This window comes from Sarcophilus harrisii, chromosome 3 (assembly GCF_902635505.1).
Source record: "Sarcophilus harrisii chromosome 3, mSarHar1.11, whole genome shotgun sequence".
Classification (NCBI taxonomy): Eukaryota; Metazoa; Chordata; class Mammalia; order Dasyuromorphia; family Dasyuridae; genus Sarcophilus; species Sarcophilus harrisii.
The window spans coordinates 119,276,459-119,304,072 of NC_045428.1; the positions used below are offsets into that span (position 1 = coordinate 119,276,459).

General features: G+C 33.5%; 1 protein-coding gene across 2 annotated transcripts in view; it reads right to left on the bottom strand.

The window, feature by feature from the left end:
* MYCBP2 (MYC binding protein 2) overlaps nucleotides 1-27,614 on the bottom strand; it is a 312,149-nt gene that overhangs the window by 94,862 nt on the left and 189,673 nt on the right. For both annotated transcript variants that reach the window (XM_031958523.1, XM_031958522.1), the window contains 7 exons: nucleotides 26,772-26,916; nucleotides 14,913-15,128; nucleotides 11,839-11,894; nucleotides 9,331-9,446; nucleotides 5,168-5,265; nucleotides 3,911-4,027; nucleotides 3,035-3,175 (listed from right to left, as the gene is read on the bottom strand). In XM_031958523.1, coding sequence (XP_031814383.1) covers nucleotides 3,035-3,175; nucleotides 3,911-4,027; nucleotides 5,168-5,265; nucleotides 9,331-9,446; nucleotides 11,839-11,894; nucleotides 14,913-15,128; nucleotides 26,772-26,916 — 889 coding nt within the window. The remainder of the gene's footprint in view (nucleotides 1-3,034; nucleotides 3,176-3,910; nucleotides 4,028-5,167; nucleotides 5,266-9,330; nucleotides 9,447-11,838; nucleotides 11,895-14,912; nucleotides 15,129-26,771; nucleotides 26,917-27,614) is intronic.

Below are 27,614 nucleotides of genomic sequence, written 5' to 3' on the forward strand. Positions count from 1 at the left end.
TTATGTGTGTGTGTGTGTGTGTGTGTGAGAATATTTATATAATTTAGATTTGAAAAGTGCAATTTTTCTTTAATTTTTTCTTAAATGTAAACTTATTGATAAAATATCTAGTAACAATCTATTAAAACAGTACACATTAAATCAAAATATTTTTAAACACATTATGGCAAACACTGTGTAATTAGTAAAGTGGGAGAACAGAGTCTAAAAAGTACACAGAAATATATGTAATAAAGGAATTTCATGATAGGTAAAATTAACTAAAATATCAATCCTAGGACATTTAGCTTCTGTCTAGTAGATAATATGTACTCTCTCCATGTTACTCAACTTTTGACTTAATTCTTGTCCCAAACTCCTCCACTCTGAATCTAGCTGGGTCCCTGCTCTTTAAGCTATGTATTTCCTGCACAGGAAAATTTTTAACCATGTCTCCATTCTGACACACTCAGAGCTGTTAATCTGCCTACATGTCATTCCCTCCCTCTTCCCCCTACCCCCCCACTTGTGGAAATCTGGCATACACACAGTTAAAATAGAAAGGACAAACTGTATAGTACTTTAGCAATTATTTAATCTAGGCAACTAGCTGGTGTAACAGTTGGAGTTCTAGAGTTAGAGTTAGAAGGACCCAAGTTCAAATCATGCTTCTGACATTTACTTTCTGTGTGATCCTGGTCAAATCACTTAACCTCATTTAGCCACAGTTACCCCTTCTGTAAAATGGGAACAATAAAACACATAACTCAAAAGGTTTATTATGAGGAGCAAATGGAATAACAAACGTAAAATACTTTGCAAACTTCTAAGCATTATATAAATGCTAGTTATTATCTAACAGATGGGGGGGGGGGGGGGGGAAGGCCCCAGATAAATTTAGTGGTTAGTTAATCCTACAAGTAAATGAGTAGAACTTAGGTTTGCAGAATCCTAGAATGCAGCCTTTCTTTCTTTCTAAAGCTACATTACTATCATTAAATAGCTTCATTGTCAAGAATTTAGAAAAACTCATGATTAGAATTTTTATTTTAATATAATTTATTGCAACTTGATTAGCAAAGAATGATTACTATGGTACTCTTTAAGAAGGAATTCTATTACATTAAAAAAGAGTTTAATGACAGCATCAAAGAAAAGAATCCAAATACTGTAAGTTCTTAATTATCCACAGAAATGGAAAAGTTACTACAATAAATAGAAATATGAATTATATGTGTATGTGTGTATATATATATATACACACATACACATATACATGTTAATAAAGCAGTTTATATAAAAATTATTTGTAGGATATTTGGTTTGAGAATGTAGTATATAATGTTTTTTATATGGATTACCCAAACTAATTATATTCCTGCTTATTTTCTTTTCCCCAAATTAAAATTTCCCATTTCAAGAATGATAAATGGCTCTGCAGAAAATTTTAAACTTCTTCATTATCAGGAAAAAATTTCTTGGACTTATGAAAGGGCCCTTCCTGTGTAAATGATATAATCTAGAGATGTTATAGCACTGAGAGGTTAAGTGAAATGCCCATGGTCAATGGCAGGCCTTGAACCTTACCTCCTAAATTCACCATTCTGCTTTTGTAATTTTCAAATTATTGTCTATGTATTAGCAAATGTTTTTATTTTTTCAAATACTATGAAAATTTGGACCTTAATTTAGAGGAAGCTAGGAAATATATTTAAAACTAATATTCAATTTACTATCAGTCTTCAAAACTCTTTCATTTAGATGCTAGTTGTCACTAGAATTTTTCCAAAAACTCAGCAATAATCATCTTATCCAAAGTTCTAAGAATAATGACAAAAAAATCAAAACTGGTGACTATCTTTAAAAAATGACACATTCAAATTTTAATATGCTGTACGTCTGCTACTGTGAAGCAACATGATTCCAAACTCTGAAATCAAAATTTCAGCCACTATAACCTGGTATTACCCACAACCAATCTGTTCTCTATTTTCACAATTCCTGAATTTTCTCCTTTTTATTTCAATTTTAAAATGTAGGCACATATCTAAGAGTGACAAAAAGAGATTTACCAGTGTAAATTTTTTGATTTTTAAAATTTTGTTTTCCACATTAATTCTAATTCTAGTAATAGATTCATATTAAGGATCTCACCATTAATTTTTAATATAATTTTTAAGCATAGTCTATACAAAACTCATTAGAAATTCTATAACTCAATAGGCAAACTTAAACACCAGTAATATATTGTAAGTTCTATATGCTATTGTGAATATAGTACAAATAGTAAGTAGAAAACAAAGATTAATAAGCTTATTTAAATGCTCACTTAAAATGGCTTAGTTTAGCAGATTCACTTTCTCAAACTAGGTATTAATGTATAAATTAAGAGAAGTTTGTGCTAGCTTCACATATAAGAATTAGTCATATCAGTTTTTCACTGAACTGAAATGATTTTCACTGAATTTGTCCAAAGATCCACAAATGTAGTATCTAGGGAAGATGATTTTACCAAAGGCTATTCATATTATTCCAAGGATACAGGAATTAGATAAAATAAAATGTGTTGCCTCCTAAAACTAAAGCCAGTATTGTGTCTTTACTTTCCACAGCAGCAAACTAATTCATTTTAAGACAAAGAAAAAAATTTACACAAAACACAAAGATGAGTTACAAACTATCAATATATAAAAAAAGTACAACTTAGTGGGAAAACTTCTCTAGAAGTCTAATTTGCTTTATAAATGTTAATTTGAAGTTCAGTTCAAATAATGGTATGAATGAAAAAGGAAAAACAAATATTTAATCGGTTTTTCCAACTCCACCGCAGAATTTAATGGTCTTGTTTTTTTTCCTTATTTCTTTTAAAAACCTTAATCTTTCTACACTCTACCACCTTTAGGCAAAATCCCTCAAGAGTTTAAGCATCTATAAAGTATTAGTTATTAAATTGTGATTTACCTCAGAACTGTAAAATTGTAGCCTTAATTAAAGAAAGCCCTGTAATGGGGACAGAGTGTACCTCTAACATTTTTCAAAGGCACCTTTTACTTACGTCAACAGGGACCAGAAGGCTCTTGCCAAGATGCTGGTTAAAAGAGAGGCACCAGGCTTCAGTATAACCATTCATATTAGGCACATACTTCTTTATTGTCTCATCATTCAGTCTCAGCCATACACCATCATCATTGTGGATCTATGGGAAACAAGCAACAAATACGAGCCATGCCCTCCTGTAACTGCAAGGAGAGTAGCAAGGACTTAAAAAAGACTGGAAAGCAAGCAGACAATGATAGATATGGAAATTAAGCAACTAGTTAATGGAAAAAAAGAAAGACTAAGAATCCGTAACTATGGGAGAGGGGGCTGGAAAAGAAGCTGCAAAGGACGTTCAAGCACAATTGATGCAATGCAATTATGAAAATAATTTCTACTTAGTTAGTAAAAATATTAAAGAGATAGAACATTTTAGAATGAGGAATTAAATCTTTCACCAAAGATATAAACAATTATCTTGTTGTTTTGCTAAAAAAAAAAAAAAATACTGCATGGAGTTACACTAATAGAATATACACCTTGGAATAAACCAGAAAACACATCTTGGAAAAAATACAACATTTCCAAGACTAAATAAAAATGGCACACCTTTTTAATGATTTCACATTCCATATATATGCCAATTATTTTATCTCCATATAAGCTGTCAAAATAACCATTACTTGTTTATAGTCTCAAGATAGTTTCATAGTATTAAAGAAAAATTACATTTGTGAGACTGACATATATCATTCTCCAAAAGTACATAGATTTTTATTTACAATAGCTTTAATTATATTAATTAAATAGAAAAATCAGAAAACTTATTTTTTCCTTGAAATTATGAACAATAAAAATCAAAATTCAAATGACAAAACTTCTTTATATAAATTACCTCATCAATAAAAGTGATGGTTCCATTGACTTTTACTATGCCTATTTGTTCACTCTGAAGGGAAGGGTGGCTACGGATACGGAGCCCTGCACTGTCCTTGGCCACAAATTTTCGAACCTGAGAGAAGCAAAGATAGATAGTAAGGGAGGAAAAACTTAAAATAGAGCTGTTGCAAGTAAGAAGAAATAAAATAAATGGATGTCAAAAATGCTCCATTGTTGAAAAAAAAAAATCTCAGAAATATTTGTTGCTGGTTTCTCACATAATCCACACCTGATTTTTGGTTTGTTTTTAAATCATAAAAATGTAGCTCCTTAAATATTAGCAAATAAATACTAGTTTTTTTTTTTAATATCTAACAAGGAGATAAAAGGAAATGCATAATTTTTCTTGAAAACATGCTTCTTGAAATCTGCCAATTTTATACATAATGATACAAAATTAATACAAAATTCTATTGGATAGTTCTTGAATTTCAAATTAGAAATAGAGAAATTGAGTAGAAACTACTTTAGACTGTGCTGGAAGGCTTAGCGTTTGAGAAAATTTGGTAGTATTGCTTCTTTGCTCAGAGATCTCCAGAGTTCCTAATTGCTTACAGTATAAGCACAAATCCCTTTTTGCCGCTGGAGCCTTCCAGATTCTGACATTACTTTCTGTTTGCAGTCCATCCAATATCCAACACTGCTTCACACCACTCTCCCTCTCTTCCAAGCAAACTAGACTAGTCTGTCACTGATGGAGGCTAGTGTATTTCTTGCCTTTATTATGATGCCTCATAGACCTAAGAGGTATTCTACCTTTCCCTTCATAGTTTCAACAAACTTTCTGAATAGTTTGCAACTTATTCTATAAAATTCAACTCAAGAAATCTTCCCCGCTATACCATATCTCTGATGACCTTTTCCCTTGCACTTCACAGAACACTTTGCCATGTAACTTCCTAAGGCACTTATACATAATAATTTCATATCTGATATTCACTTTATCTATGCCAAGTAGACACACATTACTTGGTATCTAACCTTCTATCTCTCCCAATAGCTAGTGTACCATACTATTTGGAAAGAAGAGAGTTTAAGAAATATTTGCTGAATTATACCAAATAATAATTAAATGTTATCAGTAAATTAGGACAGTTACTAGAGATTAGCTATTTGAAATTTATGTCCTTTAGGTATTATTTTAAAAGGACCATTTTTCTCTTATAATATATATTATGAAGTTACTGTGATTTTTATTTAACTCTATTCTAACCTTATTTGGCTGAGGTTCAGCCTTTGGTTTGATCAACTGAGTTCCAGGTGGGATCATTCCTTTTGGTGGATCTTTCACTTTCACTTCTAAGCCTGCATCTTTAATAAAAACAAACAACAACAAAAGTTGTAACATTAAAGAAAAATACGTTAAAAATGCATTATGAATACCTGATAGATAATGATGTAAAATAGGCAAAAATCAAAGATCTATACATAATGATTGATATTTATACTGTTAAGTAAGAATGATAAAGAAGAAAAAAATGACATCAATGGTGTGTTGAAAATGTTATTCATTGAAAAATCTCTATTACTAGGATATAAAATAAAATGAAAATAGCAAAGTATTGAATTAAAAACTCATTCCACAAAATTACAGAATAAAAAAGTTGAATGGGGCAATGGATGCGATTTTGTCTAGGCTGCAACTAAGAGTTTAACAACATCCCCAATAAGTGGCAATGTTATCTGTTTGAAAATATTCAGTGAGTCCTGAAAACATGGAGTTTGTTGATATCCTTTATCAAATGTGGCATTCAGAACATAGTACTCAAGATGAGATGTGATCGGGGGATATACAAGTTAACTATTACCTCCCTTATTCTGGGAATTATCAATCAGCCAATCAATACATACTTATTAAGTGCCTACTATGGGTGAGGCACTGTGCTACATGCCATACATACAAAGAAAAATAAAACACTCTGCACTCTGGTTTATATTCTACCAAGGAAAATAATTTGTACACATATAGAAACAAAGTAAATACAAAATAATTTTGATGGAGAAATACTAGCAATTGGAAGGAAAGAGATTAGAAAAAAGCTTCATATAGGAGATGACATCTGAACTGACTTTCATTAAGTAATTCTAAGAGATGAAGATGAGGAGGGAATGCATTTTAACAAAGGGCAGAATCTGTGCAAAGCACTGAGGTAAAGGATGGAAGATCTTTCTATGGGAAGTATATAAAGAACAAGAATGCCAGTTTGGTTGGAGTATGGAATGCATGAAAGAGAATAACGTGGTGAGTCTAGAGAAGTAGGCTGAAGCTAGGATGCAAAAGGCCTCTTATTGACTAACAATGGAGTTTATATTTTATCCCAGAGAAGGTGGGGAGATCCCTTGAGTTTATTGAGCAAGATTGACTTAACCAAGTCAAATCAGTGCTTTACTCATGTTGTTTTGGTAACACTATGGAGCATGGATTGGATAGGGAAGAGACTTACTTACTAAGGAGGTCAATGAGGAGGACATTTCAATGGTCCAGGTGAAAAGTGATAAAGATCTGAAATATGGTAGTCATGTGGATTGAGAGAAGATGACATATTCAAGAGATGTAATAAGGGTAGAATGCACAAAATATAACTAACTGGATACATGTGAGGGACAACCAAGAGCCAAAGATGACTGACTTAAAGACTGTGAACCTGGGTAACTAGAAGGATTGTGATACTGACTATTGGGAATAGAAACAATGCAAGAAGGATAGGTTTCATAGGAAGAATAATGAATTTTGTTCATATTTAGTTTGAGATGCCTACAGATCATCCAGTTCAAAATCTCCAATAGGCAGTTGATGATAAGTCTCAGATAAGAAACTAGAACTGGATTTATAATTTTGGGAGTCATCTGTAGAAACACTAATTGGATTTAGTGGAGTTAAAGAAACCACTAAGAGGGAAGAACATAAAAGGAAATGAGAAGATGGCCCAAGATAGAACCATGGAATATATTCACAGAGGGAGACATATGGATGATGATCCAGCAAAAGAAATTGACAATTATGTGGGTAGGAAAATCAAGAGAAAGTATAAAAGTTCAGAGTAGCAACAGGATCTGGGAGAGAGACAGTGATCAACAATGTCAAATACTGCAGAGATCAAGAAAGATGATCACTGAGGAAAAGGCCAACAGAATTAGCAATAATGAGATGACTGGTAACAATGGAAGGTGGCATTTCAGTGTAGTGATGAGGTTGCAGTGTACACTGGGAAGTAAGAGAGAAAAGATGAAAAGAGCAGTTAATGCTCAGATGAGCTGTTTCTAAGAGTTTGTGGAAGAGAGGAAAAATGAATGAATGAAAGAACACTTATAAAATGCTCTACTATGGGCCAAACATGTGATGGGATACGAACAACAAAGACAAATAAAAAGAGCTTCAAGTACAAGGCAGATGATAGGTTAGACAGAGTCATAGGATCAAGAGATAGCAGAGCACGAGGCAGGGAAAGTGGTAAGTGCTGGAAGATCTGAGGAGGGAGTGGCAAGCACCAAAAGACCTAGTAGTCCTCTTTTTCATACAAAACATGCAAAGGGTTGACTCCCATTTCCTCATTGTTTTGTGAACAACAAGAAGCCTGGCAAGAGAGGGAATACAAGAGAGAAGGGCATTCCCAGTGGTGGTGGCTATTCCTACTACCCAAGTACCCTGGTGAGTTCTGGGATAGCCTAAGGTTGGCAAAGAGTATAGGACAATAACCTGCAAGGATAAGCTTTTTTTTTTTTAAGGATGAGAGAAAATTGGCCTGTTTGTAGAGGAAAGAAGGAATAAGATTGTAGAATGTGAGTCTGAATATTAGAAAGAATGAATGTGATAGCAGGAACAGTTTATTAAAGAATAAGGGAGATGGGGAGATCAAGGTTTTAAACAAAGGGGATAATCTTAGTAATGAGAAAATGGCTATTGCTTCATCAGAGATTGAAGTAAAGGAAGAAAGTAGTGGAGACAATTAAAGGGGTTTAAGAAAAATAGAGTAGAGGAGGAGCCCATGGTGAATAACAATTATTCCTTTCAAAGTTGACTATTACAGCATTATTTCTTTTAGCCACTGTGCCACATTACTGAGCTATACAGGCTGAACTTGCATTTCATAAAGTTCCATGATCATTTTCATTATTTCCCTTTTTGTATTCTATACCTGTTGAAGTGATTCTTTTTTTCCTTAACCCAAAGGTAGAACTTTAAATTTTAAAGTATAATAGAAACTAAGAGTCAGAAGGATCAAAAGTCACTGTTTAACTGATTCTTTTTGTTTTTACATTATACTCATTTCCAGATATATCTTTTTATTCTCAACCCTATCTTATGAGCCTTCCATTTTGTAAGAAAGAAAAAGAAAACCTTTAAGGGTTAGTTAGCTAGTTACAAATGCTACACTTTAATAAGTAAAATGTGGCACACACAACTGAATGTGATATATCCTATAGCCACAAATTATTGAATAAAATTCTGTTTATGTAACTATGCTGAAATCCAGACAACAGATTTTTTTTTTCCTTACTATGTCAAGGTGCTAACTAATATTGAGCTTAAAGGCCCTATCAAAAATATCAGACTTTTTCTTCCCCAGAGTTGTTGTCTACTCATGCCTCTTCCATACTATAATTAGGAAGATGATTTTCAGAAAAGCTTTATAGTTATCCTTACTAAATTTCACCCTATTTGATAAGACTTATCATTCTAACCTGTCAGAAGTCTCTCCCAGTTTGCATCATTTGCTCTATGAGTCTATGGCAATAATACAAAAAAGATTAACTGTATTTGGTAAAAACAGCACTGGTTAATAAGTAATTATTAAGTGCCAACACTGTGCTGGGCACTATGCTGACTACTGAAAAAAACAGACAAAAAGCAAATAGTTCCTGCCATTAGGGATCTTACACGATATTGGAAATACTTCTATCAAAGACAGAAATGTCATAAAAAATATTAGATGCTAAGCAACAACCTCAGATCATATTTAACCGTCAAAATCAGGATGGAGTAGAATACATCATTAACAGTTAGTTTAAAAATATTTTAGTAAATTATCAGATGTGCACTGGCATTTATTTCTTTTGTAACCAAGATAGGTCCCAGCCCAAATGACAAACTGTCAACTTGAGTATATGGAGATGAATGTGTACACACACATATATTCCCCTCTGCCCACGTTTCCACACAATCTTAAAAAAACAAATTTACAGTGAAAAGACAAATTGCTTAGAGTTTTCTCATTTTATTGGCTATTTGTGCTTATGCAAAAAAAAAAAAAAAAAGAATATCTTTTCAAATTCTTTCCATGAATATAAGCATTATACACCCTTATTCTGACTTGAAGCTATTATGTTACATTCAAAATAGCTTCCCTACTTAGGAAAAAAAAAAAGGCCAAATACCTATTTCAATACTATCAATAGTAACATGGATAGTATAGAGTCCAATGGCTCCTGGAGTCCAGTTTGCACAGTAAGTGCCATCATTGTTGACTCTTATTAGCATATTTTCACTTGGTCTGAAAAGAAACAAAGAAACAATATCATAATCTAACTTTATTAACCGTCTTAAAAATCCACTTATATCATTTGGCAAATATTTAGAATGTTCCCTTGGGCTCATGTTTATAAATTCAACTAGCCTTCAGTTTAGTCTTCCTACTTTCAGGGCATCTTTTATTTACAATTCATCTTCTTAAAATCAACAAAAATAATCCTTTTCAGTTTCTTATAATTTAGTTGAATTATAATTCAATTAGCTATGGATTGATAAAATTTCCCTACTTCATTCTATTAATTATATAACCACCCCAAGTTGTAATATTCTATTTAGTTTTTTTGTGTTTAAAAATTAGTTCAATCCACCATGATTTTGGAAGATTTTAGAATGTAAGAAAACTTTTTTGAATCACTCACTTTTAACACCATTCATTTGGAATTCCAAACCCATCAGTCAATGAATATATTATCTTCAAAATTACTAATGATCTCTTAATTGCTAAATCTTCTGGCCTTTTCATAGTCCTGATCTCTTTGCTGATCTCACAGTTGCAAACTCTCTTTGATAGATATGACCATCCTCACCTGTGTATTTCTCCATTCTTCCTCACTTTCTGATACTATTTTTTCCTGGTTCTTCTTCCTACCTATCTGATATTAAGTATTCTTCACTGTATCATCATCTGTAACCTTACCCTTTGACTGAAATTCTATTATAAGTCTTCATCTATTTTCTCTATAATCTACCTCAGCATTTTACATTTAACATGTCCAAAATGGAACTCCTTCCAGTTCTTCCACTCTCTCCTCTTTTAAACTTCCCTATTTTTGTTGAAGATGATCAATGTTCCAATCATTCGGGTTCACATCAGTCATCCTTAGCTTTTCTCCTTTTTCATCACTGCTAGTATTCAATCAATTGATAAATCTCACTGATTCTATACACAAAGCCATCCAAAGGTTCTTATATTCTCTTACTTAAACTATTACAGTAGCCTCTAAACTGGTTTTCCTATTTGTTTCTCCCCTCTCCAATGAACCTTTCACACAGCTATAAAAATGATCTTCCTAGAGAGTGTTTAACTACCCATGATACAATTATGCTAAAAATTTTGAACAGCTCTCTATTACTCTAGAATTAAACACAAACTTCTTCCACTTGACATTTAAAGGTCTCTACATTCTGGCTCAAATTTACCTTACCAGACATATTTCATAATGTGCCCCTTCACATATGTTCTAGTCGTAGTTACCTACCTCTTCTCCAAACTCAATATTGTCTTTCTCACCACTTTCTCATTTATAGAAACTGGAAATGCATTTCCTCCTCACCTTGACTTCTTAGAATCCCTAGTTTTCTAAGGGAAAACTCAGTTCAGGTGCCATTTCCTATACAATGCTCTTCCTGATCTTCTGCATTTCATGCCTTCCCTCATGCTCAAATACTCTTATATTTATTTAATCTGAATGTATTTTATCCCTAGGAGAAACCAAGTTTCTTAAAGACAGGTTCCTTTTTAAACTTTATATCTGCAGAACCTAGCACAGTAGTTGTTTATAATGTATATTTAATAAATACTTGCTGAATTCAATTCTAAATCCCCAAAACATAAATGTGCAAGTGGAAGGAAACAAATTTAGATAACTTAGAATACATCTAAAACCACTTAATAAAATGAAAGTATAAAGTTATTTTTCACATGATCAAAACAGAACTTTGCTATATTTTTTTAGTTTGTTTTTGATGAGACATATATGTTCAGGTGGAATGATAGGCACATATCTTAATACCTAAGAGAGTTTTGGCTTTATATGGAAATTTCACAAATGTATATCCTGAATTTATATTTTTGATTGATTTTTCATTTATAGGCAATATTCTTCTAATCTAACTGCTATCTTTGCAGGCTAGATTACAGACTACAAAAATTTGCTTCTTTCCATCTTCATTGGGAATGGTATCTGGATTATCCCTTAGGACAATTCTAATCCCCATTATCCATTTCTTTCCTTAATTATCAATGGTAACTATGGAAAAACTAATATTAAGTTTCAGTTTTATTTAGGATATGTTAGTGTCTCTTTCTTTACCAATTTCCTTACTAGGTTATTACTTCTCCATGAGTAAAATGCACTTAAATATTGAAATTTCTATTGTCTCAAACACCACTTTAGCATTCACTTGTGACTTTCCTTCCCTTCTTCTTATACCTCAAAATTTGCTTTCTCTCTTCCCTTTTAACATACTGATGCCATATATCTTAATTGTAAGCTCCTAAAGTTTGGGATTCTTATGTATTTTCCCTTTGTCCTTCAGAGTGTCTTATAATTTATTTTTAAAAAGAAATTTGTTAACAGAAATTAAACTAATTGGTAGAGTGGGGCAAATATTTTTGATCATGCTAGCCTTACCTTTTAGGTGTTGGTGAAGCAAAACGCAACTCTTCAAAAGAATAGTTTTCATAAACCTATGAAAACAGATTTAAAAAAAAACTTTTAAAATCATTACAAATTTCCTTTAATAATTATTCTTCAAGGACCAGTACCATTGGAAACATTCTCCTACCTCTTCTGTGATGAAATATTTTTCCTTCTCTGAAGTACTTATTATCTCATTAATGTATCATTAATTCTCTTATAATTCAAGTCATGGCTAGAATACTCATCTAATTTATGAGTTTTATCTGAATGATTTTTGATTAGGCTGAAAATCAAATCACCCCGTGAAGATATTCAAAACAAAGTAATAGGTTATGGGACAACTCCAAATTACAAATACCAAAAATACTATGAGTGATACATGAATGAAATAAGAAGTATCTACAGACTTCTAAGTGAACAGGTATGTAGATGGTGAATTGTTCAGCCATGTTAACACATAACAAACAAAAAGTTCTGATACTTTTGTTGAAAAACAAAATAAAACCCAAACCTATTAAATTATTTTATAGTCCCACTTCACATGGAACAAAGAGAAGAATCTGAAAATTTGGGGCTATGCTACTGGGCAAATGTCACAAATAATCAGTGAGAAGTGGATGTTCCTTAAAGAATTTTTTCCTGAAACTTTATACAAATATGACACCAACATAATAAGAAACACTTTTGACTTTTGTACTCCTAACAATAGTAGTATAATCTTAGTTTTTTTTTCTTCCTCATTCTTTGTCTTTTGTTTAAATATTTCTAAATATTTGTCATACAGATTGTAATATTGCCATTCCTTAAAAGACGGTCACCATAAGCTACTATAATTGAAAAATTCACTAGCTGGATTCTAACTTTTTAGTAATGTTGAGCCTCTCCCAAATTTGACTAGGTTGATCCTCAGGTGACAAACCATCAATAGATGAGGTATTTCCAGCCGTGGGGGGATTCAGCTAATTTTGTACATTGATGGCACAGCATCTGAAAACAAGGAATCATTTTCCTTCTATGATATGAATAAGAATAAAATTTCAGTAGAGGACATCTGTTCTTGTAGAAGATTAAAATTATATCAGCCAAGTGCCAAACATTATTAAGGGTCAACTATGTGCTAAATTCTGGGGATAAAAAGGCAAAAGTGAAACAATTCCTGCTTAAAAGGAGCTTACATTCTAATAGGGAAGACTACTGCATTTGCATACAAATCCCTAAGTATTTATAAACTATATATAAAATAAATACTAATTAGTTTTGGGAGGTAGACTATTAGCAGCCAGGGGGCAAGGGAATGGATAAAAAGCTTCGTGCAGAAAGTGGTATATTAATTGGGTCTTGAAGGAAACCAGTGATTCCAAGAGGTGAAGGTGGGAAGGTGGTGTATTTCAGGCATGAAGGAGAACCAATGCATAGGCATGGTGACAGAGATGGGCTCTGCATATAAGGAACAACAATAGGACTAGGATGGCTGACTGTGAGGAGAAAAATGTGGATCAAGACTGGAAAGATAGAAAGAACCAGTCTGTGAAGAAACAGAAGAGTTTCTGTTCTATTCCAAAGTAAACAGTAAGTTAGTGGAGTTGAATTGAATAGTGGGGTGAAATGCTCAGATGAGCAGGGGAGACAGGTTTGATGGTAGAACTAATAGATAGAACCAGAAATAGAAGGCTAGAGAGAGAGAGAGGGAATAATAGTAGAGGTAATCTGTGGGGATAATGCAAGAGGATAAGGAATTGAAGAGAAAGGGGTGGGAAGGAACATTTAATAAGCATCTGTCAGGCACTGTGCTATATTACCTTATTTGATCCTCACAACAACCCTGTGAGGCAAATACAATGGAAGACACAGAAGTTACACTTAGCAAGAAGGTCCACCTTTTTATTTTTCACAGAGTAGAGCAATTAAGGAAACAGTGGGGGATGATGTCATAGGTTGTAAAATGAGAAGGATGCAAAAAAAAAGGGAACTCATGGCAAATAGCAATGTTTCTTGGTTCTCTGTTGAAAGTGTAGAAGGAAAAGGTATGATGAGAGGCACAGAGGAGAAAAGAGAAGAGTCTTTGTGGAGAGCAGAATACAGAATCAATGAGGGAGGAGTAAAAGATTTGCCTTGCCACAGTAAGGCCCAATTGAGATTAGGAATTTAAATCTGCAGCAGATCTAGTCTATAGGGATGACCTTTTCAGATCTGTCCATTAGTATGAAGTGCACAGGAGGCAAATGGTTGGGATAATCTTGAAATCACAGTGAGGATGATAAACAGGTTTAGAAGAAGAGAATGGGAAAGAAGGAATGATAGGGATTGTAGCTGGATAAAGGAATTTCAGATTTCTTGATCATGGAAGTGGAATATTTGTGAGTGATGGTAAAATCTGGGATATAACCATACCTCTGGGTAGTTGAGGTAGAGTAAGGAGAAGATCATGTGAGCTCAGTGAATCAAGGGACTTGTAGATAAGGGTATTGGAAGAAATAATAATATATACATTTAAGTCTCCAATGAGCGCAGAAGGCAAAGTGGAGATGTTTGATACCAGGCAATGAACATACTGAGAAAGGAGGGAAAATATTCTGTAACTTGACACATTACAGTTACTAACATCTGGAATGGCTTGTGGATTTGGATATTGGAACTATTAGAGTGCTAATGGTAGAAGAAAGCTCGAGAGATGGCAATGGAGAGCAGGGAGTATTCCAATTCTTCCTTTGGGACAATGTCACAAGGTGCTATAAAGGATGGACAAGGATTTTATCATTTAAGGAGATTCTGGGTGTAGCGATAAGCTGACAATGGAAGAAGCATAAAAGAAAGAGTTCTAAAAGGAAGGGAAATTTGTTAATTTCAGAGATTCCAGTAGAAGTGAATGACAGATAGAATAGGACAGAAGAGGGGTTGGGTTACAACGACTGTATGTGACAAAGCAATATCAGTATCAAGGGTTAGGGAAGGGAGACTACTCTTAGGTAGCCATCAATTGAACATTATCAGAGGTTTAAAAAGGTGGGATCGTGGTCGGGGCGGGGGGTGCAGGGGAAACGACTTGCTAAATTAAAATCAATTACCTTCATCATAGTAATGGCAATATAACGAGCTTCCTTTACAATCATTGGTTCATAAGAAGCATCAAGTTTTGGGGATGCAAGTCCCCCAAAAGTCATATCAGGGTTCATGGAAGCAGCTGGTGCTGAAGGACTGCCTGGTATTCTTTGAAGTTTCTTCATTTGTTCTTGTTGCAAAGATGTTTTTTTCTGAGAGACAGGAACAGCCTTCACTTCCACCTACCAGAATAAAGTACAATTAATTAATTTCACAAATAAAAATGCGAATGGCCATTTTGTGATGATATATGAAATATCAAAGTATGCAGGCTATAGAAAAGTAGAGTATAAAAGGCTAGAGAGAAAGGGAGAATGATAATCGAGTTAATCTTTTGAAGAAAATGCGACCTCTACAATAAAACTGAAGCAATCTAGAGTTCTTCCAAAAGAACTCAGTCACAAGTATCAGAAAGGTCTCATAATAGTATTATTACCTATAATATGGCTCCATTGGATGAACCATGAGTGTGGTCAAATACTAAGATTCCCATATACTTAGAAACATTAATTGATTATTGAATGTGACACATAAAACCAAAATCAAGTAAAGTCAAATCACTCATAAGAAAGAATTAAGGAAAAACACCAAATATTATATCAACAAAAGGATGTGTTATAATGAAAAGAACACTGGATTTGGAATCTGAAGACCTGAGGCTCAGTCCTAGCATGGTCATTTATGTAGTTGAGATCCTTGGGCTTTAAGGAAGTCATCAATCTCTCTGAGCTTCAATTTTCTAGTCTTTATGATGCAGGTAATAATTTACAAAATTGTTTTGAGAAAAGTGTTCTGTATATTTCCAGTGTTATATTAATGTGAGCTATCTATAAAATGAAGGAGTTGAACTTGATAATGTCTTTAAAAATAATTTTTCCCCTCTTAAGTTAAATATCAAATAAAATGAGCAATTTCTTAAACAAAGCAGAACAGAAAAAAGAGGATTGTGCATGAAATCAAGAATCTTTATATAGAACTTGCTTTTTCTTTTCTGTATGTGATCAACTCAACATTTAATTTTCAAAGCTGTCCTGCTAGTCTATATGTTGTTCTGAACTTCCTTTTGTTTATCTGAAAAGAAAATGCTTCAGATTGGATCATCAAATTTGCTACTGACATAAGGAATGAAATGATTTCACTCTTCAAGGGGTCAGAAGGAATATACTCAGTGATAAATGATTCCTCAAAGGAAAATTAGTATCTAATAGTATGTTAAAAACCAGAGAAAAATTATTTTAAGAAAGATATTTATGTACCAAGCTGAACTTCCAGAAATTGAATACAATTTATACATGCTTAAAGATGTATTGTCATGTAAAGTTTTGTTTCCCATAGAAAATAAAAATTCTTCTGTACAAAGTTTGTACAAAAGAGATTCCTATGGTAATGAAACTTGTATTGTATTTTCTCATATTTGTACAATGGACTACTTCATCAGAAACTTTTAACATTCCTGTGATTAATTCCTATAAGTAACTTCAGATTTCAGAATTTATTATTTTCATACATCTTTACAAAGTGGACATTTTGCTTATGATAAGTGATGGTTGACTCTTTTCAACAATAGCCACTGGAAGATCATAAATGAAAACAGTATAGTATTACTTATCAAATATATTACAAACATCTAAAGAGTTGAATGAAAATGATAATTTTAAAAGTTTCTTTTTAAACAAATAAATCCAGTGCAGCCAATATTAGAAAGGAAGCAGAAAACTAGGAAAAAAATTTTACATCCAAGGGCTCTGATAAAGGCCTCATTTCTAAAATATATAGAGAACCGACTCAAATTTATAGCCATTATCAAAGTGATAAATGGTCAAAGATATGAACAGAGAATTTGCAGTCATTTCTAGTCATATGAAAAAAAATGCTCTAAAACACTTTTTGGAGAAATGCAAATTAAGACAATTCTGAGGTACCACCTCACACCTATCAGATTGGCTAAGATGACAGGAAAATATAATGATGAATATTGAACGGGATGTGGGAAAACTGGGATACCAATATATTGTTGTTGAATTTGTGAACTGATCCAATAATTCTGAAGAGTAATTTGGAACTATGCCCAAAGAGTTATCAAAAGTGTGCATACCCTTTGATCCAGCAGTGTTTCTAATGGGATTATATCCCAAAGAGATCTTAAAGGAGGGAAAGGGACCCACATGAGCAAAAATGTTTGTAGCAGTCCTTTTTGCAGTGGCAAGAAACTGGAAAGTGAGTGGATGCCCATTAGGAAATATTATTGTTCTATAAGAAATGATCAGCAGGATGATTTCAGAGAAGTCTAGAGAGAATTACATGAATTGATACTAAGTGAAATGAGCAGAGCCAAGATCACATTGTACATAGTAACAAGAAGATCATGTGATGAGCAACTCTGATGGACATAGCTCTTTTCAACAAGATGATTCAGGTCAATTCCAATAGAATTGTGATAGAGAGAGCCATCTGCATCCAAAGTGAACATTATGGAGACTGAATGTGGATCAAAGCATAGTATTTTCACCTTTTTTGTTGTTTGCTTGCCTTTTTTTTTTTTTCTCATTTTTTTCCTTTTTGATTTGCATTTTCTTGTGCAGCATGATAAATATGGAAATAAGTTTAGAAGAACCGCACATGTTTAATCTATACCGGATTACTTGCTGTCTCGGGGAGGGGGTAGGTAGAAGGAAGAGAGAAAAATTTGTAATACAAGGTTTTGCAAGGGTGAATGTTGAAAACTATCTTTGCATATATTTTGAAAATAAAAAGCTATTATTAAAATTTTTCTTTTAGTTTTAGAAAAGTTATTAAGCTAGTTATATAGCTAATAAAATATATAGCCACAAAAAAGAAAGAAAAAGGAAAAATTATGCAATATATTAAATTCCAAATACAAACAGAATGCAGGAAAAAGTGGGTTCATGTTTAGAGAGCATATGGCAAAAAAGTAATTAAAACTGACTGCTGGACATTTTTTCCCATTCATGTGTTACTCAAGAACTCTCCTTAGATCTGATATATTTTCTTTGCTGGATTCTTTGTTGTCCCAAGAGATTAGTGTTAAGACAAAATAGGAAATCCTCAAACCATCAGACCATTTAAAGTTTACTAGGTGCTACACTGGACAAAAGGCCTTGCTCAAAGTCAAAATCCTGTTTTCCCTATTAGGTGGTTTCTACTTACAGAAGTGCAGAAAATTCACATTAACTTCAATTTCTAGAAATCAATCCTTTTCCATCTTGTTTGATAATTTAAAGATAATCCCTGGAACTTGGCCAAGTTTCCATAGGCTACAGAGAAGCTTGGCATATAAAGTCCTCCATATTACAGTTCCAACCTATCTTTTTTTTTTTTTTTCTAGTAAATTTATTTATTTTTAATACAAATTACTTTATGAATCATGTTGGGAGAGAAAAATCAGAGCAAAAGGGAAAAACCACGGGAGAGATAAAAAACAAAAGCAGAAAAAAGAAGTGAACATAGGATGTGTTGATTTACATTCAGTCTCTTCAGTTCTTTTTCTGGGATTTTCTGTCCAAAGTCTATTGGGATTGCTTTGGATCACTGAACCACTGAGAAGAACTAAGTCTTTCACAACTGATCATCTCACATTCTTGTTCTTAGTTACTGGGTACAATGTATTCCTGGTTCTGCTTGTTTCATTCAGCATCAGTTCTCGTAAATACTTCCAGCCCTTTCTAAAATCAGCTTGTTCATCATTTTTAATAGAAAAATAATATTTCATTATCTTCATAAACCACAACTTGTTCAGTCATTCAAAGGGAATTCTGACATTTGCTGAGTCCAGAAACTTATGTTTCACTTTGTGCCTTGAATCCATCACCTTTTTTGTCATGATAAAGGTTACGGGATTCATCATCAATCCTCTGAAATTATGATTAGTTAGTGCACTAATCAGAATTTTAAAGTCTTTATAAGCTTTTTCTTTATAACTTAGTTATTATTATATAAATTTTTCTCCTGGATCTATGTATAAAATAATATTTTCTCAGATATATTGCAACTATTACTTTTCTCAATTTTTATGGTGCAATGATATTCCATTATATTAATATATAATTTGTCTGCACTCCCCAATCAAGAGATACTGTTTGCATTTCTTTAATATGCTAAAAAGAGCTCCTATAAACATTTATGTACATGAGTCCTTCTTGATTATTTCCACATGATTCTGCCTCAACTATGGCTATATTCTTCAACCTTCTCCCATTGGAACTCCCTAGATTCTGCCCTAAATTCACTGCTAAATGAGTTTTTCCTTTAGAATGCCAAGAAATGTGTCACTTCGCATGCTCCTCTCATGTCCTTCCTATATAGTTCCTTTTTATATGTAATTTTCCCCACAAAGAATGTAAGTTCTATTTTCAATTACTTGAATTTTTATCTCTCGTGCTTAGCTCAGTACCTAAAACAAAGTAAGCACTTGATGAATACTTTATCATACATTCATTTGCTTTCTTTTTTCTTTAATCTCTCTGAAGCCTAGTAATTATATTATAGGATCAAAAGGCAGGCATAGTTTGGTGACCTTAGGAACATAATTCCAAATTACTTTCTAAAATGGCTAGACCAGTTCATTAGTGTGTCTATTTTCCCATGAACCCTTTTAATAATTGTCACTTCCCATTTTTGTCATTTCAGACAATCTGAGAGATGTGATATGGAATCCGGTATTGTTTTAATTTGTATTTCTCTAATGGTTATTGTTCTGATGCACTTTTTCATAAAGTCGTTGATATATTAGATTTCTTTCTTTGAAAATTGCTTATTCATATCTTTTGACCAAATATTTATATGATGAAGAAGGTTTCATAAATTTAAATCAGACTCTAATATATTTTTACCAGAAAAAATGGCTGCAAAGTTTCCACTTCTTCCTCCCCCAATTATTTTCCTTTTAAACTCAATTGCAGTGGTCTTATTTGTGCAGCAAAAAATTAATTTTATGTAATCAAAATTGTTTACATTGTCCTTATCTTCTTTATGCCACATTTGGTCTACTGCACTTCCTCTATGAATTAAGAAAGAGATTTCTTTCCTTGCTTCACTAATTGATTTATGTATCATCTTTAAAATTTAATCTTAGTATCCATTTGACATTTATATATGGTGTATATAGTGGTCTAAATTTATGTTTCAGTTTTTCCAAGTCCCTTCCCTACCCCCCCATCCCCCAATACCGAGACTTGACTCTAGTAGCTGAGAACCTTGGTTTATAAAAACAAACAAAAAAACACACAACCAAAAAAAGATAACAAACTATATTATAATATTCATTTGTTTCTATATGTTGTGCAATTGAGTTTCTTTCTTGTATGCTCATATATTCTTCATCTCATGTAGCTCCATAAAAATGATATAAAACTATTCTTAGGTTTATCCTGTATAATTCCTTCTATGATCCTTGAAGACATTAAGGTTCTGAAAGTCCACTTATTTCTCCTCCCAGTATTAGAATGTAAATAAACCATCATCATTATAGTACCTTCCATTTAATCAAATATGTTTACTTTTCAATTTCTACTCACATCTACATTTTTATTTCAAAATTTCAATTCAGCTCTGGTCTTTTCATCAGGAATGCTTATTTCTTATTTCTTATCAAAGCTTTTACTGGATAAATTACATCTAGTTGTAAGCTTTTATCTTTGCCTTTTGAAGTACTATAACCCAGGTTTTCTCTTTATATTGGCAGTAGTTGCCAAAACTTAAAGATCCTTGGAATTGAACTCTTTTTATTTGGTTACTTGTGGATCTTGATCTGGAACTTTTGTTCCTGGGAGTTTTCATTTTAGGTTTTCTTTCAGCAGTTGACTAGGGAATGCATTCTAGGTTCACTTCCCCATGGGATTTTAGTAGATTTTGAAAATTTTCATTTATGATTCCTTGAAATATGGTATTCAGGACTTTTTAAAATCACCCATCATTTTCAGATAGTCCAATTATTTCTACATGATACTTCCTTGATTTATTTTCCATGTCAATTGTGTTTGATTCCTTATATTTCTATATTTTCTTCTGTTTCCCCCAGCCCCACATACACTGAAGCAAAAAGAGTGATGGACTTGGGAGTCAGGAACATCTGAATTCAGATCTCACCTATGACATTTATTAGCTGTGTGATGCAAATTAAATGACTTGTTTCAGAATTAGTTTACTCAACTGTAAAATAAGGATAATAAAAAATTCACTTCACACCACTGTTTTGAAGACCAAATGAGATAACATACACACTGTACTTTGTATACCTAAAAGCACCATATAAATGTTATCATATTCTACTGCTCTATTACATGTTAATATTTCCCATTTCATGATGTCGTTGCTTTCTGCTTGGTCCATTCTAATTTCCGTGGAATTCTATTCCTGGATAAGATTTACAACCTATTGTACTCTGTGGGGTTAGAAAATATGAGGGGATAGGAGAAAGAAGTACAAGCTGAGTTCTCATCCAAGAAAGATCAAGAAATGGCATCAGAACCAACAGTGACCAGTAAATCTAACCAAAATCTAGAGTTTATTTTCCAGCCCAAGACAATTCAGTTTGCAGACCTGCCTTTAGAACAGGGCGGTGCCTGTTCTGTCGTGCTGACCCAAGGGCAAGATCCTAGGATCTGCTTGTCGTGACACTCCAAGGATTGGTTTGCAGCTGGGCCCCTCTTAATCTGGAGCAGGATTTGAAATTTAGTGTCAGGGGTAGGCTGTGTTATTCTGATCGCAGAGCTGAATGCCAGATTCAGCCTACTAGTCGGCAGAAATGTCGGGTATGCTGGCAGCTGTGTCTCTGATTCCAGGGCTGGATTATAAATTCTGGTCATGGAGCATGGAATATGACCAGGGCAAGGACCAGACAGCCTATACAGCTTAGCTTTTTAAAAAGTTATTTATGATAGCCTTCCAGAGCTCTAACAGGGTGGGCCAGCTACTGCTAGAAGCCATCAAGGGTAAGGTTATAGTTGTATTATCCATTTCCAAGCTCAGAATATATGAACACCATCACTACATGCCCGAGTCATATTATTTGGAACTGTGGAAAGTTTACAGATCCCTGACTTAAGATGAGAACACAGCATTCAAGAATCAGAAAACACAGCAGCAAAATCCCAGATAACAGAAACCTAGGAATGTATACAGTCCTAGTACACCATCTAGAAAAGCCTAGCCTAGTATAAAGTCCTAATTCAGGAAATAAGCTTGGATATTCTGATGATAAAGAGACATTATGGAGATATAGATTGCTATAATACAAACCCAGAAGAAAGGAAAAATATTAAAATATTTACAAGCAAATGAATAAAAAGAATGAAAGTATGAACACAAGTCAAGTAGAGTCCTGGAAAGAAATGAAGCAAAAGAAATAGAGAAAAAAAATTGGGAAGGAGAGGAGCCTAGTTGGCTTAGATATGAAATTAGACAATAAGCCAGTAATATTCTTAAAAAAAGAGGGGATGGTGGAACAGATTAGTCATACAATATACAGATGCGAATAAACTTAGAAACCCAGACCTTGCCAAATCTAAGTATCCCAGTTACTTGGATATGGACTCTTTATTCAACAAATACTATTAGGAAAACTAGGATGCAATCTAGAAAATAATTAAGTTTAGGTCAACACCTTGCAATATATATCATATTCTGCAAATGTATAAATGAAACATATAGAAGAACACATCACAAACACATTAGGGAACAAGGAAGAAATTTCCTTTTGAACTCATGGATAGGAATAAGTTCTTGACTAAATAAAATACAGAACTACTTAAGATAAAATTGGACAATTTTGATTATACAAAATTAAAATTTGTTTTTGGCTCAAACAAAATCAATGGAACTAAAAGGAAAGTGGTCACAGAAAAAATATTTTTTCAGTAAATTTCTATGATAAAGGTCTCATTTCCAAGATTTATAGGAACTGATTCATATTTCAAAGAATAGCAGTCATTTCAGATGATATGAATAAGTAGTTTCAAAAGAGGTCTTCCAAACTGTCAAGTTATTTAGAAAAAAACATACTTCAAATCACTAATAGACAAATATAAATTAAAGTTGTTTGAAATTCCATTTCGCATCCATCAGATTGGCAAAGATTATTTTAAAAAAGAAGGAACTGTGTGAAAAGAGATTATATAGTATGGAGCTCTCTGAATTGGACTACTAAGGATTTTGGGATTTTGGGAAAGTGTCAAATGTGCCTTTTAGTCACTAAAGTGCAATATATCTTTTGACTTAAGAGATATTACTACAAGACATATATGATAAGGAGAGCAAAGAAAAAGTATAAGGGACCCATATATACAAACATATTTATAACAGCTATTTTGAACTACTATAGAGAAATGAAAACTAAGGGGATAAATTAGAGTGGCTGAAAAAATATGGCATATAATTATAAGAATAAATACTATTGTGCCATAAAAAATGAAAAAAAAAGATGGTTTCAGAGGAACCTAGGAAAACACCATATAAATTGATGTAATGTAAAGTGATCAGAACCAGAAGACTCATAAAATAACAACATTGTTCAGAAAAACACAACCTTGAACTTAAGCCTGATTAATGTAATAACCTTCCATGACTGCAGAGATCCTATATTAAGGCATAATATAGGTATATATTTGGATATAGAGGTAATAGACTCGATGTATAAAGAAACGCATTTTTGATTCAAATTAAGACAACTCTGAGATATCACTACATACCTGTCAGATTGGCTAGAATGACAGGGAAAGATAATGAGGAATGTTGGAGGGGATGTGGGAAAACAGGGACACTGATACATTGTTGGTGGAGTTGTGAACGAATCCAACCATTCTGGAGAGCAATTTGGAACTATGCTCAAAAAATTATCAAACCGTGCACATCCTTTGATCCAGCAGTGTTACTACTGGGCTTATATCCCAAAGAGATCTTAAAGAAGGGAAAGGGATCTGTATGTGCCAGAATGTTTGTGACAGGTCTCTTTGTAGTGGCCAGAAACTGGAAACTGAGTGTGTAATGGGCTGAGGTTTGAGTTGATGCACTGAGCTCCCAAGTACATGAGGCTAAATAGTAATTGGACTATACTCTATTAATATACATGATTGGATAAAGAATGATCCCTGCCTACTCTCTGTGCAAGTCCTGATGTGTTGTATAGGAAATGACGATTTTGGTGGGTGGAGACAGAGACAGGAAGGGAAGCTGGGAGAGATTGACCTTGGTTCCAGACTCCTAGCTGCTGGTCATGTGGCTGCTGGTCTAGCTAGCTTCTTGACTCAGCTGCACACGTTGCTATTGCCCATTCTCTTCCACCTTCGATCTTTCTTCACTGAGAATAAAGACTGACGATTTTCCCCTAACCTGAATTCCTGACTCCTGCTGATTTAAAAATACACGATCTTCACATTTGGCGCCCAACGTGGGGCAACAAGGACTGAAGAAGTCTCCGGTGACCAGGAACTTGGGTGAGTATTGTTAATAGACAAACAGGGAACTTATTTTCTTAAAAACTAAACCAGTAATTTTTTTTTTTTTTGGCTAAAATGGGACAAATGCTAGTTAAAGACTCTCTCCATCCCCACCCCCAACCCCTTCATCCCCTTCAACCCCTTCAATCCCACCCACGAGTGGTGCTATAGAAAGCATGCTTAAGCTGATAGAAGGACAAGGGCTACTTATAACTTGGGAACAGGTAGCTAGACTTCTGGGTACATTAAACCGCATCTCCCCTTGGTTTGTAGAGCAGGAGCAGATCTCTCAAGAGATCTGGTCCCTGGTTGGACAACAGATGTCTGCATATTACAATGAAAATGGTCCTCATTCAATTTCCATCGAGGTATTTTATTTATACAATATAATTCAGTTAGCATTAAGAAACCCTATCCCTAGAAGAAGGAAAAAACCCATTACATGAGTGGATGTCCATCAATTGGAGAATGGTTGGGTAAATTGTGGTATATGAATGTTATGGAATATTATTGTTCTGTAAGAAATGACCAGCAGGATGATTTCAGAAAGGCCTGGAGAGACTTACATGAATTGATGCTAAATGAAATGAGCAGGACCAGGAGATCAGTATATACTTCAACAACAATACTAGATGATGATCAATTCTGATGGACCTGGCATCTTCAACAATGAGATGAACCAAATCAGTTCCAATAGAGCAGTAATGAATTGAACCAGCTACACCCAGTGAAAGAACTCTGGGAGATGACTATGAACCATTACATAGAATTCCCAATCCCTCTGTTTTTGTCTGCCTACATTTTTGATTTCCTTCACAGGCTAATAGTACATTATTTCAAAGTCCGATTCTTTTTGTAGAGCAAAATAAGTGTATGGACATGTGTACATATATTGTACTTAACTTATATTTTAACATATTTAACATGTATTGGTCAACCTGCCATCTGGGAGAAGGGGATGGGGGGAAGGAGGGGAAAAACTGCAACAAAAGGTTTGGCAATTGTCAATGCTGTAAAATTACCCATGCATAAAACTTGTAAATAAAAAGCTATAATAAAAAAATTATTTTTAAAAAAAGAAATGCATTTCTGGACATGGACAATGTAAGAATTTGTTTTGCTTGACTATGTATTTATTACAAGGATTTTCTTTTCTTTTTCAATGGCAGGAGGGGGAATAGAAAATAAATATTTGTTGAATAAAACAATGAAATAAAAACAAAAAATAAAATGAGGGTGGTAGTAGATGTACCGCCTACTTTATAGAGCTTTTAGAGGAATAATGAGGAAACCTTATAAGAAGTGCTTTATAAATGGCCAACACTATCATCAGACCAAAAAACCCCAAATACCCCGTACTTTGTGGATTCTTTATCTCCTAGCTAGTATTTAAAATTATATTTTGCCTCTTTTGCTTCATTAAAAAAAATACTCTTGTAATCCTTATAGCCAAGATATTTTTTTCTCCTTAAGGTTCAATATGCATCTGTAGCAGTTAATCTCTATGTTTTCCTCTTTTCTATGTTTTTCTCTATCCATAATATATCTCTTAATTGTCTTCATTATTTTCTTCTGTAGACACACATCTCCAACCTCAATTCTGGCTTAGGGTTTAATCTTTGGATCAAACTCTGTTCCCTTTCATACCCTGGATGGTGTTGTTGGATGCGGTTTGGTTCCACATGTTGTGACTAAGACTGACCAACTTTCTAGATAAAGATAACTACTAGATAAAGATGGATCCTTCCTTTATTTTTCTTGTATAATCCTGCATTTAAAATTGACTTTATGGTTCTAACAACCCCAACCAAATGCTGTGGATTCTGTTGGTAGAAGGCCTTTCACAAGATTCCAAGGTATTCTTCTGTCTTTATCTCTTGCTATGGCTGAGTTGTGGGTTGCCCGAGTGAAGGCCTGTGTAAATCCTGGTCCAATCCTGTCCCAGGTTATGGTTCAAGTGCAAGCTGCATGGGTTCTGGGTTTGATATGAGCTGCTTGATTAGATGCTCATCTGGCTCTGTTTTCTGTTACAGCTCAAACAGGGGCTGCTTGAGCACTGGCCTAGTGCTGTCTCCTGCTGGGGGTCCAAGGTTCTTGACCATGTTTTGTGAAGGTTTCCAGCAAATTTCTGAGTAATTGTAGACATGCTGGAGGAGCTTGTGGATATTTCTCTTGGTTTTACTTCTGGTGCATTTTTAGAACTTCAGAGAGAATGTTTGTGGGGGATCTGGGCTCTTCTAGTTCTTAACATGCCACTCTTATGCCATTCCCCCACCCCCTTGATGATTTTTAAGACATGAACTTAAAATTTTGATGACTATATAGTAGGCGCTTAATAAGTATTAATTAGTTTACTTTAATTAAAATAATTACCTTCATATTAGGAACATGAACCACATCACCATACTGATCCTTTGTTTGAACAGTAATTGTAGTAGGCCAACCACAACGAATATCATCTTTATTGAGAATCAATGATGTTTTCTGAGGATCAGCATAAGAATCTGGTTGAAGCCACCTATAGTATTAAAATTGTATACGTTTAATGACTTACACTGCAATTTAACTTAGGTATAATAAATATGCAAAAACTGAAACAATGTAAATAATGTAAATAAATTTTAGCCACAATTAGGATTCACAAATCATCCTTTTCTTGTGTACTACCTGAAAAAAAAAATCTACCATCCCAAAATATAGGAATATAGTTTTATACTGAAACAATGTAAATAATGTAAATAAATTTTAGCCACAATTAGGATTCACAAATCATCCTTTTCTTGTGTACTACCTGAAAAAAAAAAAAATCTACCATCCCAAAATATAGGAATATAGTTTTAAAAAAAGTTTTTTAAAAATGATGATGATAATTATAAAGGTCAAGACACTTTTAAAAAAACATGACTACTACACTACAGGGATTACTCAGACAATCTTAAGATTTGATTTCTTAGACAATTTACAAACACCAAGTTTAACTCTTCCCGCTCAGTTTTTAATTATTGGCAATCTTCTAAGATAGCCAAATAAATGAAACTGTTTTTTTAAAGGCCAATTCTTTTACTTTTAACCTTGATCTCATCCTCTCCCATATCCTTTAAGAGATATCTCCACAATTAGTTACACTTTAGTATTAAATCTCTCTTTATTTACTAGGTCATTCCTTTTTACCTACAAGGATGGCCTAATCTCCCTAATCTCAAAAATAAAACAACA